This window comes from Phycodurus eques, chromosome 1, assembly GCF_024500275.1.
Source record: "Phycodurus eques isolate BA_2022a chromosome 1, UOR_Pequ_1.1, whole genome shotgun sequence".
Taxonomy (NCBI): Eukaryota; Metazoa; Chordata; class Actinopteri; order Syngnathiformes; family Syngnathidae; genus Phycodurus; species Phycodurus eques.
The window spans coordinates 25786426-25803810 of record NC_084525.1 but is presented as its reverse complement, the minus strand read 5'-3'; the positions used below and the strand labels follow the sequence as shown (position 1 = coordinate 25803810).

General features: G+C 45.1%; 2 protein-coding genes across 3 annotated transcripts; one reads left to right on the top strand and one right to left on the bottom strand.

The window, feature by feature from the left end:
• Nucleotides 1-2253: 2253 nt before the first annotated feature.
• Nucleotides 2254-7244, top strand: pcsk1nl (proprotein convertase subtilisin/kexin type 1 inhibitor, like). The gene is made up of 5 exons (XM_061685064.1): nucleotides 2254-2353; nucleotides 2817-3003; nucleotides 4213-4402; nucleotides 6428-6523; nucleotides 6592-7244. Exons 1-5 carry the CDS (start codon nucleotides 2300-2302, stop codon nucleotides 6908-6910), a joined length of 846 nt encoding a protein of 281 aa, XP_061541048.1. The 5' UTR covers nucleotides 2254-2299; the 3' UTR covers nucleotides 6911-7244.
• Nucleotides 7245-7824: 580 nt separating this feature from the next.
• lhfpl4b (LHFPL tetraspan subfamily member 4b) lies at nucleotides 7825-17347 on the bottom strand. 2 transcript variants are annotated; one of them, XM_061685076.1, is made up of 6 exons: nucleotides 17009-17347; nucleotides 14554-14789; nucleotides 10022-10226; nucleotides 9867-9946; nucleotides 9636-9783; nucleotides 7825-9543 (listed from the first exon to the last, which is right to left on the bottom strand). In XM_061685076.1, exons 2-6 carry the CDS (start codon nucleotides 14776-14778, stop codon nucleotides 9515-9517), a joined length of 687 nt encoding a protein of 228 aa, XP_061541060.1. In that variant the 5' UTR covers nucleotides 14779-14789; nucleotides 17009-17347; the 3' UTR covers nucleotides 7825-9514. The 2 variants fall into 2 exon arrangements, with proteins under 2 accessions (XP_061541060.1, XP_061541070.1); XM_061685086.1 differs by having other exon boundaries at nucleotides 10022-10148.
• Nucleotides 17348-17385: the final 38 nt, after the last annotated feature.

The window sequence follows — 17385 nt, the reverse complement described above, 5'->3', positions numbered from 1 at the left end:
GATGGTATGCTTTGTGGATGCCAGCTGCATCAAGGCAGAAGATAACTGCCTGTTCATCTTTGTATATATGACTGCATTTATGAAAAAATAGCTAGGCACCGCATAGCAGCTGCCGACCTGGTTGTATTCGAACTGTCTCCTTGCAATCAAGTTTTTAATAAATTGTCTTTCATTTTGTCTCAAAGTTTCTTGGGTTTTTTTCTGTGACATTCTGCAAGAAACATTCGTTTTTTTCATTGATAAAGCTGAGCTGCGTACAAAGGTTTTCCCTTTTCTTGAATGAATTTCAGATATTATGATGACGACAGGCGGCACGGTGAGCGACTGGTCAGCACATCTGCCTCGCAGTTCTGAGGACCGGGGTTCAAATCCCGGCCCCGCCTGTGTGGAGTTTAGATGTTCTCCCCGTGCCTGTGTGGGTTTTCTCCGGGTACTCCGGTTTCCTCCCACATCCCAAAAACATGCATTAAATGAAGACTCTAAATTGCAAAAAAAAAAAGTGTGAATGTGAGTGGGAATGGTTGTTTGTTTGTATGTGCCCTGCGATTGGCTGGCGACCAGTTCAGGGTGTACCCCGCCTCTTGCCCGAAGAGAGCTGGGAGAGGCTCCAGCACGCCCGCGACCCTAGTGAGGAGAAGCGGAACGGAAGATGAATGAATGAATGATGACGACAACAAAGCTAGCTCTCAGCCAGTGGACATTTCGGCTGCAAGTCAAGTTACCCCTTTGACGCTTGCTGCTAAGGGAACGAGCTGGAATCAAAAGAGAATAACTGACCAGTGACCAAGTTTGTGTTGAAAGGGTTGCATACTTGCTCTACCGTAGAACCCGATTTTCCGTAGGTGGTAAAGAATGTTTATATATGTCAGTCTATGAAGGCTATAACTCTAAGCAGATGTACTGTATAAGGCAGGGGTGTCAACTCATTTTAGTTCACGGGCCACATTTACCCCAATTAGATCTCAAGCGGGCCGGACCAAAATATTTGTGGCTTAGAAGTCCATAAATCGCTTAGAAGTCCATATATCGTATTACTTTTATGATTTTATTATGATCAAATGTGGTTGCAAATCCTGAGCAGTTTGAAATTTTTAAACAAAAATTATTTCAACAGTATTCTGAATCAGTGGGCGTTGACCATTCAGTTATGCATCCTTTGCATGCATAACTGAAAGTTGTGGCAGTGCATGAGGAAAAGAAAAAGAAAAAATTCCAACAAACCAACCTCTTTTGAAGCGAAGATTTTGACTGAAATTTTGTAATATTCACTGTATTAAAACATTTCGAATGGTGTGAACATGGCACACCGTTTTATATTAGTGTGCTCCAGAAACTTGGTATTGTTTTGGCCTTCACAAGTGCGTCAATGTCATTTAAGTGTTGTCAGTGCACCCCCCAGTGGACAGAATTAGCAACAAAAATTACTTTTATTGAAAAACAGCAGTGAACGTGTTCTCCATCGCCGGTCTTTTATTACAGCCCGTGTGACATTTTACAGAGAGCTTTTAAAGGTGAAGTCACAGTATGTCTTTTCTGGTTGCAAATATTGTTACAAGTTGATTCTGCCCCCCCAACCACTCTAGTGTTTCATTTCCAAAAATGATTGTGATATTGGTCGGCACGGTGGGCGACTGGTTGGCACATCTGCCTCACAGTTCTGAGAATGCAGGTTTGAATCTGGCCTCCCCTCTGTGGAGTTTGCATGTTGTTCCCGTGCCTGCATGGAGTTTTTGCAGGTACTCCGGTTTCCTCCCACATCCCAATAACATGCGCGATAGGTTCATTGAAGACGCTAAATTGCCCGTAGGTGTGAATGTGAGTGCGAATAGTTGTTTGTTTCTCTGTGCCCTGGGACTGGCTGGCAACCAGTTCAGGGTGCACCCCGCCTCCTGCCCGATGACAGCTGGGATAGGCTCCAGCACGCCCGCGACCCCAGTGAGGAGAAGCGGTACGGAAAATGGATGGATTTTGATATTGATGCAATCTGATCAATTCCCATCCCGAAAACTCACACATTTGTATTTGTTCATTCTCTCACTCATTGAGAATAGATAAGAGAATTCATAAGGATTCAAATAACTGATAAGCCGAATCGACAATGGAATCAGAATCGCCAAATTCTTATCAAGTCAAACTACTCATCAATACTCTCTCCCCCTCTCTCTCTCTCTCTCTCTCGCTCTCTCGCTCTCTCTCTCCCTCTCCCTCTCTCTCGCTCATCTCATCTCATCTCATCTCTCCCCTCCCCCTCACAGCCACCTCCTTGTTGTTTGCTGTCCGTGCGGCTTCAGTGGTCAGAATGGCGTCGCTCAGCCTCCTAGTGCTCGGCACTGCGCTGCTCCATGCCACTCAGGTAGGCACCATTGTGTCTTTTCTCAGCTCAAGAGTGACGCTCCACTGGCTGCTTCCAATTTTGTTTTTTTCCCACTGCCATTTTGTGGAAGCTGTGTGTGTGTGTGTGTGTCTGTGTGTCTGTCTGTGCTGACGAATATTGCATTACAGCTCATGGTCACCATAGTGACAAGAGGCAGTAGCCCATGGCAACAAGGCCTTACAGTCTCCTGGTGCCTAGTGTGTGTGTGCGTCTGTGTGTGTGTGTGTGAAGTGAAAAAAAGGAGCGTGACCATCAGCAATGCACTTTCAGGTCTTCATTGAATGAAACAAACCGTCAAACACATGAATCCAAAATGAAAACAATAGCAAGGAGCGTGGAGGAGATGCTGACACGAAACTAACCGCGTGCTAAACTGCTAATTGTGTATATTTATCACAATATCAATCATTGCAGTTGACTGATGGGAAATGGCCTCTGTCAGTGTGCACTTGCAGCCCCTGGAGGAATCAGACGCCAGAACCCGTTTGCCTACGACGACGACCGCAACGAGGCGATGTCACATCCGGCCTACTACCAATCAGATGGATGGAGGGGCCAGAGTTTGGAGCAGGCCCTTCAGCGATTGGTGGAGAGGGGCCAGAGGCAGGACGAGGAGGAGCAGCAGTTAGGTTGTATAGGACATTTCAACGTGACATCACACGTACTTCCAGGTGGCAGAAGCGCAAGCTTCTCTGATGGCACCACACGTAAACAAAACCCTTCTGTGTCATTTGACCGAGGCAGATCAATTGAGAAAACAGGGCGAATGACGATTTTAGCCCTTTTCTCGACCACCGTAGTTTGAATATGTGAGGTGTCAGTCGAAAAGTTGAATCAAAAATCGACAGGGCGGAAAATCAGAGAGACACCATGCTTTTTGAGGGACTGGCTAATTAATAGGGTATAATTGCAACCAACCTCTGCCTTCTGCAAAACAGGTGAACGCACTTCCATCCGGCACGGGCAAATGGCGGAACCCTACAGAAGGAAGCACCTGCAGGAACTTTAAATGTCTACAATGTCTTTTGTTTAACACAAAATGCCACCACAAAGCCACCAAATATGACAATATACATGTTTACATATATCATAACATAGATGTATTCATAAATAATATACATTTATTTCACTTTGGTCCAAAGACATCACCCAGAAAGAAGACAAAATGTTGGCAAGTTATGCTTCAAACCATCATGTTATCAACCGATAGTTATGCTCGTTATCTCAGCATACACAGGAAGTCCACCAACCTGTTCTCCAGGTTTGGTCACGTAATGTTCCGCATATTGCGGATTGACTTTTCTGTTGCTCGGATTTATGGCGCAGACGTGCTCTCTTGGCGGTAAAATGCGTGGCACTCTTTCATATACTGTACTAGCAGACTAGCCACGATGTTTTGCTTAATTACACCAGGACAACCCAACCAGACATTGTATACATGCCGTCAACTAACACAGTGATGCAGGTTAGCCTCCCAGTCTGTCCTTTTCGAAGTGGCTACTCTGCCAACAGGGAGTCTTGCAATCTTCTCCCTACAACTATTTATGACATCCATTCAACTTATCTTCCTTACCCACGCCGGATAAATCAGAATCCGAATCAGAAATGGAAATGTCAATCTTTTAGGAAGGAAATAGAAAAAAGAACTCAAGCCTTTGGGTGCAACCCCAAACACAACGAGTTTTTGTCATCGTTTGAGTCAGCAGTCATGACTCGCGTTCTGCCACCCGGAAGTATCCGGCACCTATTGTTAACAAATACTATGAAATGGTCCATCACCGACGGTGCATATTCATGCAATGTTGAGCAATCCAATTAAGTGTGTCACCTTCATGCAGCTACCGTGACGACTTTGCTCCGCCTCCTCGCCAAGGCCGAGGCTGAGGGACTGGTTGATCCCGGAGATGTGCAGCTGGAGGAGGAGGACTTCCCAGGCCTGGGCCAAGGTCGGGCCCTGAGCATGGGGAGGCCCCCCACGGCCTGGTGGAGCCTCGTGACGCCTCAGCTGCTTCAGGCCCTACTAGACAGGTGATGGGATTCTCTGTCAAAAATTGACATTTTAATAGCTTGGATCTAAATAGTGGCAGTATTTTGCTATGGCGGTTAGCACGTCCTCACAGTTCTGAGTTTTGGGGTTAAGCATCTGGGTTCCAGCCTTCCTCCCCAATGTGTAGTTTGCATGTCCTCCCCGTGCTTGGGTGTGTTTTTCATCCCACATTGAAAAAACAGACCAGTTTAAGAATCTCTAAAGACCAATCTGACTCTCTAAACCTTTGACTGATAACTCGAAGCGTCTTTACAGACTAGTATGACTTTCTAAAGAGCTTTTACTGACTAGTTTAATAGTCTTTAATGACTGGTTGGATTTTCTAAAAAGTCTTGAAAGACGAGTTGGACTTTCTAAAGAATCTCTACAGACTTGTGGACTCTATAGAGTCGAGTCTGACTTTCTAAAAACACTACAGACTTGTAGTTGGACTTTCCAAAGGTTCTTTACAGACCAGTTGGACTTTCGAAAGCGTCTTTCCAGACTTGTTGGACCCTTTAAAGAGTCTTTATGGGCTAGTTTAATAGTTTTGCAGACGAGTTGGACTTTCTAGAGTTTCACCATCCAATGTCTGAACCACTTCTCCTCACTAGGGTATCGGGCGTGCTGGCGTCTATCCCCGGCTGACTTCAAGCGAGGGGCGGGGTACACCCTGAACTGGTCGCCAGCCAATCGCAGGACACATATAAAAACACACAGTCATTCACGCTCACATTCAGACCTACGAACCATTTAGAGTCTTCAATTAACCTATCATGCATGTTTATGGAATGTGGGAGGGAAAAGGAGAATATGCAAACTCCACACGGGCGAGGCCGCATTTGAACCCGGGACCTCAGAACTGTGAGGGGGACGTGCTAACCAGTCGGCTTTGTTAACATAAGGCTAACCCCATAAGTCGTCGTGTATTTGTTGAATAGTAGTCTGTAATTATCTTTTGTTAAAAGACAACAGTGTGTATTGGATATTATATAGGAATTATCCTATTTTTTTTTTTAAAAAAAAAGGAAAAAAAAAAAAAAAAAAGATGCTTGGCCAGGTCGGCCTGGAATGGACCGGTATTGAAATGCATGACCTTAAAAAGGCCATTCATGTTTGAAAACCCTCCATTTTTGCTAAATTCAAACAATTCTGTAAGGAAGAGAGGCCCAAAATATCTTCACAGAGATGTGAAAGACTCATTGTCAGTTATAGAAAAATGCTTAATTTCAGTTGTTGCTACAAAGAATGACCCAACCAGTTGTTAGGTTTAGGGGCCATTACTTTTTCACACAGGGCCAGGTAACTGAATAGTTTTTTCCCCTTTATAAACGAAATCACCATTTAAGCACAGTATTTTAAGTTCACTTGTGCTATAATTTACCTGATATTTAAAAAAACATTTGACGATCCTACACATTGTAGTTATGATTTCCCTCAGAGGGCCATTAGAACAGTGAAACCATATAAATGTTTAATCACCAAATGATATTATTACCATTACACAACAAATTGAGGGTTAACTAGTTTTGAAATCAGAAAAAAGGATAATAGTTTGTTCAAGTATTGTTGAACTTCCTGTAGGAACATGGTTTGGTAACCGAAAAATGCAATATCTCAACATTATTGTTTATTATCATGACAATTTTGGATTTTGGTACAGATTTGAGCAAAAATCACGGAAATTGACGAGCATGATTTGCTTTCGCGGGCCGCATCTGGCCCCCGGGCCTTGAGTTTGACACCCATGGTCTCGTCTGACTTTCTAAAACTTGTTGAAAAGTCTTTACAGACGAGTTGGAATTTCTTCTTTACAGACTTGTTAAAGAGGATTTACAGACTAGTTTAGGAGTCTTTACAGACGACTTGGACTTCCTGGAGTGTCTTTTCAAAGTAATAGGACTTTGTAAAGCATCCTTATGGACTCGTTTGAGTTTTTTCAGACAAGTTAGACTTTATACAGAGTCATTACAGACTATTTTCAGAGTCTAGTCTTTCATTTTGTTATTATTTTGTGTGATTGGCAGGATGGAACCGCAGGCAGGTGGATCCCCGCCGGCGAGGATGATACTTGAGCGATTCCGGGGCGATGATTACGACTACGGTGATGACAACGATGTGAGGTAAGCGCACGTTTGTGAGTGAAATGCGAGCCAGCCGACTCTCTCATCACGGTGTCCCACCTCCTCAGACGTCTGCTTGCCAGGATGCTGCCAATCATCAGCCCTGAATACGCTCCCTCTGGTAGACGCGCAAGACGGGATGTGTCCGTCACGGAACCTGCGACAACCGTCTACAGGAGAAGCCGCCGTTCCCTTGGCGACGACACCTTGCCGTCGCGCAGCAATGAGCCGCTGCTCAGGGTGAAGAGGCTGGGCGAGGAAGAGCAGGAAGGGCAGCAGCTTCACACTATGGCAAACACCAACGTGCGACAACATGGCGGCCGGCGCCGGAGAGCCGCCCTAAACCATGTGCTGCTTCACCAGATTGTCAACTACATGAGGAAGTAGAAGGCAAAGAAAGGAAATGGAGGAAGGAAGTGGTGTTGTCTTGAGAAGAATCATCTTTATTGTTGTGAATACATGCATATTCATGAAATGTGTCCTCATCACAGGGTCAACTTTTATTACAACTGAGTTAAAATCCCCAAGTAAGGCCCGGTTATCGGTATGTGTGTAACCCACTTTAGCCGTTAACAAGGTCAGCTGAGGGAAAAGGACTTTTTTTTGACACCCCATAAAACAGAATCATTGCTGAGGATCCTCTTTAGAGATATCTGACAAGAGTGCCTTTGCTGAGTTGGCTCAGAAAAAAAAACAAAAAAAATCTCAAATTGGACCCGATTATTGGAATAGGTATACCATGCTTTAAACATGAGCAAGATCAGAGGTGAGAAATGACTCGTAAAACACTCGACACCACACAATAATCACTCGGAATCATCTTTAGAGACATCTGCCAATCGGGCATTTGCCGACTTTGATCGGAAGGGGGTAAAAATGCTCAAATTAGCCCTGAAAATTGGTATGTGTCTACCCCTCTTTAGCCATTGACAAGCTCAGGGGTGAAAAATGTCATCTTAATGATGTCACACCCCACAAGACAGAATCATCGCTTGACATCATTTTAAGACACATTGGACAAATAGGCTTTTGCTATCTTCGACCAGAAGTGGGTAAACACAGTAACAGTAAGTGCACGGTCCGTTGGTATCCTGTACGTGTGCCCCAATTTAGCCATTAACAAGATTGGGGAGGAAGAATGGCTCTTACTAGAACGCCCCACAACATTATTCACTCAGGATAATCTTTTAGAGACATCCGATGATCGGGCCTTCTGCCGGTTGATGGCTTCAACTTAGTGGCAGGATTGTAACAACTCGTTCACAGCTGCCACACCTAAAGTTGTCATGTTATTTGTGTTGTTTTCTTGGGGGGGGGGGGGCTCAGGTTCAAAGTGGTGCCACGAGAACGTCTTTCGGAGCTCTGTGTTGTGTTTGTGCACTCCAGCTAATCCCAGCTTGTCATGTGACCACAAGTTTGCATGCCTACATGGCACAAAGTAATCAAAAGTAATAATAAAGTTCAAAACTTTAACCGTGTGTCAACTTCACTCAACTAACCACGTGCACAAATACTAATACAGTCAACCTTTGCTACTGCCAGGGGTCAGGCACCAATCCCCAACACGTGGTGACGGTTTGTGATGTGCGTTATGTGCGGCCACGCAGGTCGGCATTGCCAAAATTTCAAATCATGGATGTGCCTCGTCATTTTTCTTTTTTCTTATAATTGCCTACATTAATAGTTTCAAAAGTAATATTTAAGAAAGCAATCTTGTCTTTGTGGATTTTATTAAAAAACAAAAAAAGAAATCGTTGCAGAGACTAAAATGTACAAATTGTCACCCCTCACTGAAGAGAAAAAAAATTTCAATTAAGTTATATAGGAGAGAGAGGAATTCACATCACATTCTCACACAACAGCTCAAACTTATCTTTATGGGAATGAGTGCATGGGGAGGAGGAGAAAGGAAGAGGAATCTGGGGAGTAGTCAAAACAGTCTAGAGCACATTTTCAAGGACACGCAGGTGTACTGTACTGTCCAAGAGTTATGGAACAATAAGACACGCAAATGTTTAATCAAACTAGTTAGGGCTTCATAAGTCATTTTCTAATTCAAATGTAAATTTCTAATGCAATACAAATTACAAATACACGTTACGTATGGAGACGTTTAGCCGTCTGAACATTTTCCAATTAACAATTGACTGTTTAACACTTCTATGCGTCAAGAGACTTGTAAACGTTCATGAAGTCTTTTGTGCATGCGGAATTTAAAAGTTGTCAAGCAAATATATCCCCTCAGTCAGACCAGTGGATGGATTTGGGAGACATTTGTCCATATCAATTCATATTAAAGGCAATTCCAGGGTGCCACTGTTGTACAGAAGCTTTGCTGCTTAGCTTTGCTTGGCATCAGCTGGCCCAAACTTGCATACGGCGATAACAAGTTTTTCTAAGCCAATATTATATGGAAGTGAATGGGACTTCTGCCACTCAATGGAATGCACACTTGGTACGGATGAAAAAACTTGATTTGTTGGAAATAGGAAAAGCTAAGCTAACGGTTAGTTTATCTGGTAACTTCATTGCAGTGGTTGTCATTTTTGTTGTGAATGACTTAATGGACACAAAATTGATTCCTATCACACACCACACCACAAGATAATGGCTCATGATTACCTTTTAGGGCATCCCACAATCGGGCATTTGCTTATTTTGATCGTATGGGCTGACCAAGGGGAGGTGGGGAATGCTCAAATTTGTCCCGATGAGCCATATGTGTGTACCGCACTTGACTGAGGCTAACGACGTTAAGTGAAGGAGCTCGCCTTCCATTAAGGTTGGGAAAGGAAATGAGCTAACTATGCTAACAGCTAAACACGTGACGTGGTTGTTCAACACAAGAAGCTGATAAAAAAATAAAAATAAAAATAAACAACAGCTCCATCTTCTATACTACATAGATTTGTCTTCATGATATCAGGATGATGTCACAGTGATGATGATATCATTGTTTTGCGTTGAGGAGGAAGACGAGTCACATGGTGTCTACGCTGACATCAGCAATCCTGTAGTCACTGCACACGCGCACGCAAACACACACACACACACACACACACAAAGTCAGGTTGTCTCTTCCTGCCTGTCGCCATGTTCCTTCCTCACCCACCTTCCTTGCCGAGTGGCGGTAGGAGGGCATCTTGTCTGTTAGCCAGCACAAACGCAAGCGTGGCCAAGATGGCGGCATCCAAAACGCCCAGGATGGCCAGGATAAAGGCCCAGTGGACCGAGCAGTTCCCAGATGAGAAGCTGCCCACCTGGGTGTGACACACATAAACGCGTGCCGCTGTCAACCGTTGCCACGTCTCCATCGCGTTGGGCCGAGTTGTGAGTCACTTACCGAGTCGCCGCACAGGACTCTCATCTCCGGACTCTCCCATGAGTCGGGGAACAGCAGGCACGCCAATGCTAAGCAGAACCCTGAAAGATAGCAGATATGGGAGTAAGTCACATGACTCGACGCCAGAGCCAACGAGGAAGCCCCGCCCCGTCCACCTGCTGTGAGCTGCAGCCAGGCGCAGATCTTGTAGACGGTGGCGGCGCTGCAGAATCGGAACAGGCAGAGACAGACTACGCTGGTCCACACCGCCCACAGGGACACGCCCACCAAGACCGCCACCGACTGGAAGGACGGCAGAGGGGACAGGCTGGACAGACGGCCGCGGCAATCTGGAATGGGTCGGTCTGACTCCAGACACACCTGATGTGACGTGGGAGGACGCATAGAAGAGGACGCGGTTGTGGACGTGGACAGTGTGCTCGAAAAATTAAGGACATCCGTCCATCCATTTTTCGATAGCGCTTGTCCTTAATTGGGACGGGGGTGAGCTGGGGCCTCTCCCAGCTGACTTTGAGTGAGAGGCGGGGATGAAGAAATTGACAGGTGGCTTGCAAATAGCAAGGCACAAAGACAAACAATGGACTGGTGGCCAATAAATGTCAGGGTACACATAGGCTGGGATGCACATAAAAATCTTGGTCCGGTTCTCAAAAAGGAGCACCAGAGGTTGTTGCCTGGTTCTCATTTTTTTCTTAACCCGACCGACCCCACTGGATGAACTTGACGTCGTTATGTGTGTAAAATCTTAAAGATGAATTGATTTACACAACAGGTCACTGATGGTGTAACGGTACACTCGCCTGACTTTGGTGCGGGCACCGTGGGTTCAGTTCCCACTCAGTGACGGTGTGAATGTGAGTGCGAATGGTTGTCCGTGTCTATATGTGCCCTGCGACGGACTGGCGACCAGTTCAGGGTGTAGTCCGCCTTTCGCCCGAAGTCAGCTGGGATAGGCTCCAGCGCCCCGTGACCCTAACCAGGATGAGCAGTGTTGAAAATGGATGGATGATTTGCACGAGACTTCAATTATTTTAAAATGCATCAATTTCTGGCCAGCTTCTTGTTACTAAGTCCAGAGGGGTCAAGGTTTTAGGTGTGACCATTTTGTTGAATCAGAGTTTTCAAACTTTCCTCTTCATTTTTTTCTTCTAAAGAAAAAAAAAACATTACGTTTATTTTTATAATGGAATAATGTGGTTTTTTTTTTTCGATTAATCGTATCGATCCCTTTATTCAAAAAGAGAACAATATTTCGAATCGACATAAACATAAATTGATGATGACTCAGTTACTCAAATGGTCTGTACCATGTCAGAAAATAGGGAAAAATGTTGATGACTGTTTTTAGATAATCAGTCTGCTTTCATGGAGGACGACACAAATCTGACAATGTTTACTGTTGAGAGGCAGAAATTCTAAGGACTTGGCCAATTTCATGTTAATGTCACTATACGATGAATCGAATATCAAAATAGATTAATTTGATAATCGATGAGTGGATGAATCAATCAATCGTTGCACCTCAAATAATTATGCTAATTAGTTGTAGTTAATTAAGTCCAAAGTTCAATTAGACAATTTGGCACTCCAAACATGCACAGAAAAAAATAAGAGCAGAGAATGAACAAGCACTCCATCAACTGTTAAAATACATAGCAAGGATTAAGGAAAATATATAGCACAGTAAAGAAGCCTTTGTACATCATCAGTATAGTTGTACAGCGGTAAGGCAAATAACGCAGTGAAACACAGAACACATCAACATAAACACACAAGTGATAGAAATGCGAGCGGTTTCAGTACAGCCTGTCGCTCACAGCACAGCACAGCACAGCACAGCACAGCACACGTAGCATTAGCAGTTAGCCACTGCCAGCGCTGAGGTCGCCAGACCAAAAGCAACAATCAATCGTGTCATCATTATTCTGGTGGTTAGTAAAATGGCAAAACTTGCTAATCTCTATTGTTATTAAATGATGCACATTTTAGAGTAGCAATACTGCTAACAGGGTCTGTAGCATCATAACTGGAGAGTGATAATGTATACGATCTAAGGTGTGGTCATTATCCCCAAGGGGGCAGTTTGTTATTTTGTGTCTTGTACCTTCAAAAATGCTCAGAACTTCAAACTAGTGCACTGCTGTTTGAAAATTGTTCTTACATTTTTCTATATTTATTTTACTTGCCTTATTTGCTGCGTATGCGTATATCATCTTGGGCTTAACTATTGTAAATATTGACAGTGAGGAGTGTTGCTAACAAAAGGCGTTAATAAAATGTTGAAGTACTGTCTAGCTTCTTTAGTTTTCAGTACAGATGCGTTGAAAGTGGCTATTTCAAAAAGTGTAAACGCAATCCAGTTCAGTGAAAAAGTATTGTCCCCCTTCTCCAATTCTAATATTTTTGCATAGTTTCCCCACTTTAATGTTTAGAATGATCAAACAAATAAAGAGCAGACAAATATAACCCAAGTGAACTCAAAATGCTGTTGTTAAATGGTGACTTCATTTATTAAGGGAAAAAAAAACTATCCAGTTACCTGGCCCTGGGTGAAAAAGTAATTATCCCCCTTGTTAAAACATGAATGAATTGTGACTAATCACAACTTTTCCTGAAGAGCAGGATAACAATCCAAAAAACACGAGCAAGTCAAAAAGGACAAATGAAGGTTTCGGAGTGAATTGAATCTGATGGAAATGGTGGACGACTGGTTCGCACATCTGCCTCACAGTTCTGGGGACCGGGATTCAAATCCCGGGCCCCGACTGTGTGGAGTTTGCATGTTCTCCCCGTGCCTGCCTGGGTTTTCTCTGGGCACTCCAGTTTCCTCCCACATCCCAAAAACACGCACGGTAGCTTAATTGGAAACTCTAAATTGCCCGTAGGTATGAATGTGAGCGTGAATGATTGTTTCTTTCTATGTGCCCTGTGATTGGCTGGTGACCGGTTCAGGATATAGCTGGGATAGGCTCCAGCAGCCCGCGACCCGCGTGAGGAGAAGCGGTGAAGAGAATGGATGGATGGATGGATGGATGGATGGAATGCAGTGGCATGGCCTGAAAAAGGCCCTTCATGCTTGAAAGCTCTCCATTTTTGCTAAATTGAAACAATTCTGCAAAGAAGAGTGGGCCAAAATATCTCTACAGAGATAAAAGTCTTTGCCAGTTATAGAAAATGGCCCAACCAGTTATTACTTTTTCACACAGGGCCAAGTAACTTTGAGTCGTTTTTTTCCTTAATAAACGAAATAACCATTTAAAAACAGCATTTTAAGTTAACTTGGGTTATATTTGTCTGATATTTGCATTTGTTTGATGATCTTAAACATTAAAGTGGGGAAACTGCAAAAATATAAGAATTTGAGAAGTGGGGCAATTCATTTCACGGCACTATATAAGAAAATCGTGACAATAATCGAGATAAGATGATAATGCAAAAATTAATCATGATCTTTTTTTATTTTGCCAGCTCACCCAGCCCTACTTAGAGGGCCGTCGTAGAAAAATGGGTGAGCCAGCCGTTGTTTATCAGCGGTGCCCTGCAACCGGCATTGCATCACAGACCATGGGCCAGTCACGTAAACGTATATTATAACCGACATAGGTCAAATAAAAACAAATGATTCAACTGTAACTCACCATTGCACCATCACGATGACTAGTTGTTGTGAGCGGCGCTTTCAGACAAACAAAGCCGCAACAGCATGTTTGAAGCTGAAAAGCTCCTCACAGGTACGAGAGTCACTTGGTGCTGATATTTTTCCGCAATCAATTTGATATGACATGTGGATGGATTAGCCAGATGTGTCCCGCACTGTTAGCACGAGGGCCGTCACTGGGCCATCGGAGGAGTAAAATGAATCCAAATGTGCAGTATGATGCATCACCTTCATGGGGCGCTAGACTGAAAACAGCCTCCGGCGTGCGGAGGAGGCAAAGTGCTTCAGTCCACAGGAGAATGCGTGCATGGCTACATTTGACAGAGAACACCCACATTTCAGGGTTGGTCCACCCAGGGTGCATAGCTGGCACAAGGGTGCGTCAATGACAGATTTGAGTTGGCGGGAGAATGTGCGCAGCCAGAAAGTCTTTTATGAGTTACGCACACGGCAGAATATGGCTCTTACAGCGTGGGACCGCACAATCAGCTGATTTGGCACAGTTCTCTCGGTCAGCAGTCTTCAATCTTTTTTGCATCAAAGACCCGTTTCACGTAAAGACGTCCTTGTAGCCTCTCCCCGCTCATGGCTCATTTGCTCAATGCTACTTCTGTTTGACCCAGTTTTGTATCCGCTTTGTCCATATTTGGCTAAGACCGCCAACTTTCCTCTGATTGGTTGCCCCCGTGTAGAAGACCCCCTTGTGAGATCACACGTGCTTGTTATGTTGACAGCGCTGCCTCGGGAGCAGAGAGGTAGGCGGAGATTTTCGCTAGTGACGTAGATAAGCTCGATTGCAGGGCTCTCAGCAGAAAAATGTCTCGAACTCAGTAATGCGTGGACGATATTAATTCATATTTCACATTTAACTGAGGCACCATAGAGACAATATGACTCCCAAATACTAGAAATGTTGGTCTGGTAAAATATGGGACCTTTAACATGATTTCAAAATCTTCATAACTTAGATTTCTGAATGTATTGGGAACGCAGCGCATTCTTTCCCAAATCAAAAATGTTTGTAATCACCTCAAATAATCCCAGGGTGCCGCTGGGTGGCGCCGGCCCCGTCCCCGGGTGGTGGATGTCAGCGGTTCCGATCCACGACGGCTGCACCAGGATGACTACCTGGATGACGGCGAAGCACAACGTGCACACGGCCCACAGTACGCCCACTGCGCGGGCGCTACGAACAAACTCGGTCTGGTACAGACGGGACAGGTCGCTCAGGCCAGGCGCCGCCGCTGCTGCCATGACTGCAGGCACTGGAGAAGGTAGTAAAAAAGAAATCACAGAACACGTGAAAATGTATTGGCCCCCTTCTCAAAGACGTTTGCATCGTTTATCCACTTTAATGTTTAAGATCATCAAACAAATGGCAATATCAGACAAAGATAACCTGAGTAAACGTAAAATGTTTTTAAAAGGGGGATTTTAATTATTAACAAAAAAAAAAACATTCAGAACTATCTGGCCCCGTGTGAAAAAGGAATGTTAAATCATGAATTAACTGTGGTTAATCACATTGTTTGGTTCATTTTCACTGACCACACAGAAGGCCACAGAGGAACTCAGGACAACTTCTAACGAACTGCATGCCCCCCTTGCCTCAGTTTAGGTCAGTGGCTTGTCTTACTAAATGCTCATCTTACTTTTGCAAAAAAAGAAAAAGATTCCCAAGACTCAAGAGGCGTATGTTTTGTCACACCTAACGTAAATGTAACACAACATTTCAGAAAAAGAACATCATACCAACAGTCAAACGAGGTGGTAGTGTGAAGGTCTGAGACTGCTTTGCTCCTAAGGACCTGGAAGACTGTGATTAAAGGAACCATGCATTCTGCTCATTACCAGAGTATCCTGAAGGAGAATGTTCGGCTATCAGTTTGTGACCTCAAGATGAAGCGCACTTGGGTTTTGCAGCAGAAGAACGATCTAAAGCACACCAACAAGTCAACTTCTGAATAGCTGAAAAAGAGCCCAATGGTTTTGGAGTGGCTGGCTCAAAATCTGTTGGAATCCAATTGAAATGCAGTGGCATGGCCTTAAACAGCCCGGTCATGCTCGAAAACTCTCCAGTGGTGCTGACTTCAAACAATTCTGCAAGGAAGAGTGGGCCAAAATATCTCCACAAATGTGAAAGACTCATTGCCAGACATAGAAAACTTTTGATTTCAATTGTTGCTGGTGAGGATGGCCCAACCAGTTACAACTGATCTACAAACTGGACCAGCTGGGGCTCAACACTTCGATGTGCAAGTTGCTGCTGGACTTTTTGACAGGCAGTACGGTTTGGCAGCAACACATCCAACACCATCACTCTGAACATGGGGGGCCTCAAGGTTGTGTGTTGAGCCCCCTCCTCTTAACCCTGCTGACCTATGACTGCACACCGACATACAGCTCCGACCGCTTTATCAAGTTTGCAGACGACACAACTGTGGTGGGTCTGATCAGCAACGGGGACGAGACCGACTACAGGAGTGAGGTGAGCCGCCTGGCTGGGTGGTGCATGGACACCAATCTCTCCCTGAACGTGGAAAAAAACAAAGATTGTTGTGGACTTCAGGGGAGCGCACTCCCAGCACGCTCCCCTGAACATCAACGGTGCTGCAGTGGAGAGGGCGCGCAGCACCAAGTTCCTGGGAGTGCACATCGCCGAGGACCTTTCCTGGACCAGCAACACCTCATCACTGGCCAAGAAAGCTCACCAGCGTCTCTACTTCCTGTGCAAGCTGAGAAGAGCCGGAGCCCCGACCCCCATCATGTGCTCGTTCTACAGAGGGACCAGAGAGAGCATCTTGACCAACTGCATCACTGTGTGGTACGGAGCCTGCAGCGCATCCTGCCGCAAGACACTCCGCCGCATAGTGAGGGCAGCTGAGAAGATCATCGGAACCTCTCTTCCCTCCCTGCAGGACATTTACAGCACCCGCCTCACCCGCAAAGCCCTCCGCATAGCGGGGGATGCCACCCAACAATCGACTGGTCGCCAGCCTGTGTCACACTCAGGGCACATATAGGCATTAAATGGACTGGTCACCACCCAATGGTTGACCCCAGGCAATGTCAGGGCACATACAGACAGGCAAGCATCCACACTCGCATCGACACCATTGACAAGTTCCAATGAAGCTAACGTGTTAACGTTGTTTTTTTTTTGGGGACGTGGGGAAGAAACCCCACGGAAGCGCGGGCATAACACGTAAACTCCACAGCTCTCGCGTTGAGCTCAGATTCGAACCTCGAAGCTCACGATTGTGAGGCAGACGTGCAAACCACCAGCGCACCTTGCCGGCCCTCATGACAAAAATAAAGATGACATCTCTTCAACGCGCTTCGCGTAGGAATGCTCTTGCCAGATTTTCCACGCGCGTGACATTTATGCGCCGAAATCAGCATCGCCAGTCTCGAGTCACGTTATCCCCACTTTCGCCACCGTCAATCATTTTTGCCAGGAAAAGAGGAAGCAACGAAAACCAACCTGCAGCACCTTCGCACGCAAGCACGCACGCACGCGGACCGAGTGACGACGTAGGCGCTTGCCCGCCGTGTCCAAGAGCGCGCGTACCCGCCAGCCCGTGCACCCACGAAGATGAAGTTCCAAAACAGCGACGCCCGCTGGCAGAACAAGGAGCTCCATCGATGCCGTGCGATTCATTTAATATTTTAATAGGAAATTAATTCACCTTCGTTGCGTTCTTTATTCAAAATAATACATTAACAATCTTGATTAAATGGCACATTTGTTTAAACGAGTACTTCGCAAACGGATTTTTACACACATGGGCCAGCTCATTGATGAGAGAAAATAATTCAACTTTAGGTTTGACGGCAGGGTGGGCGATTGGTTAGCACATC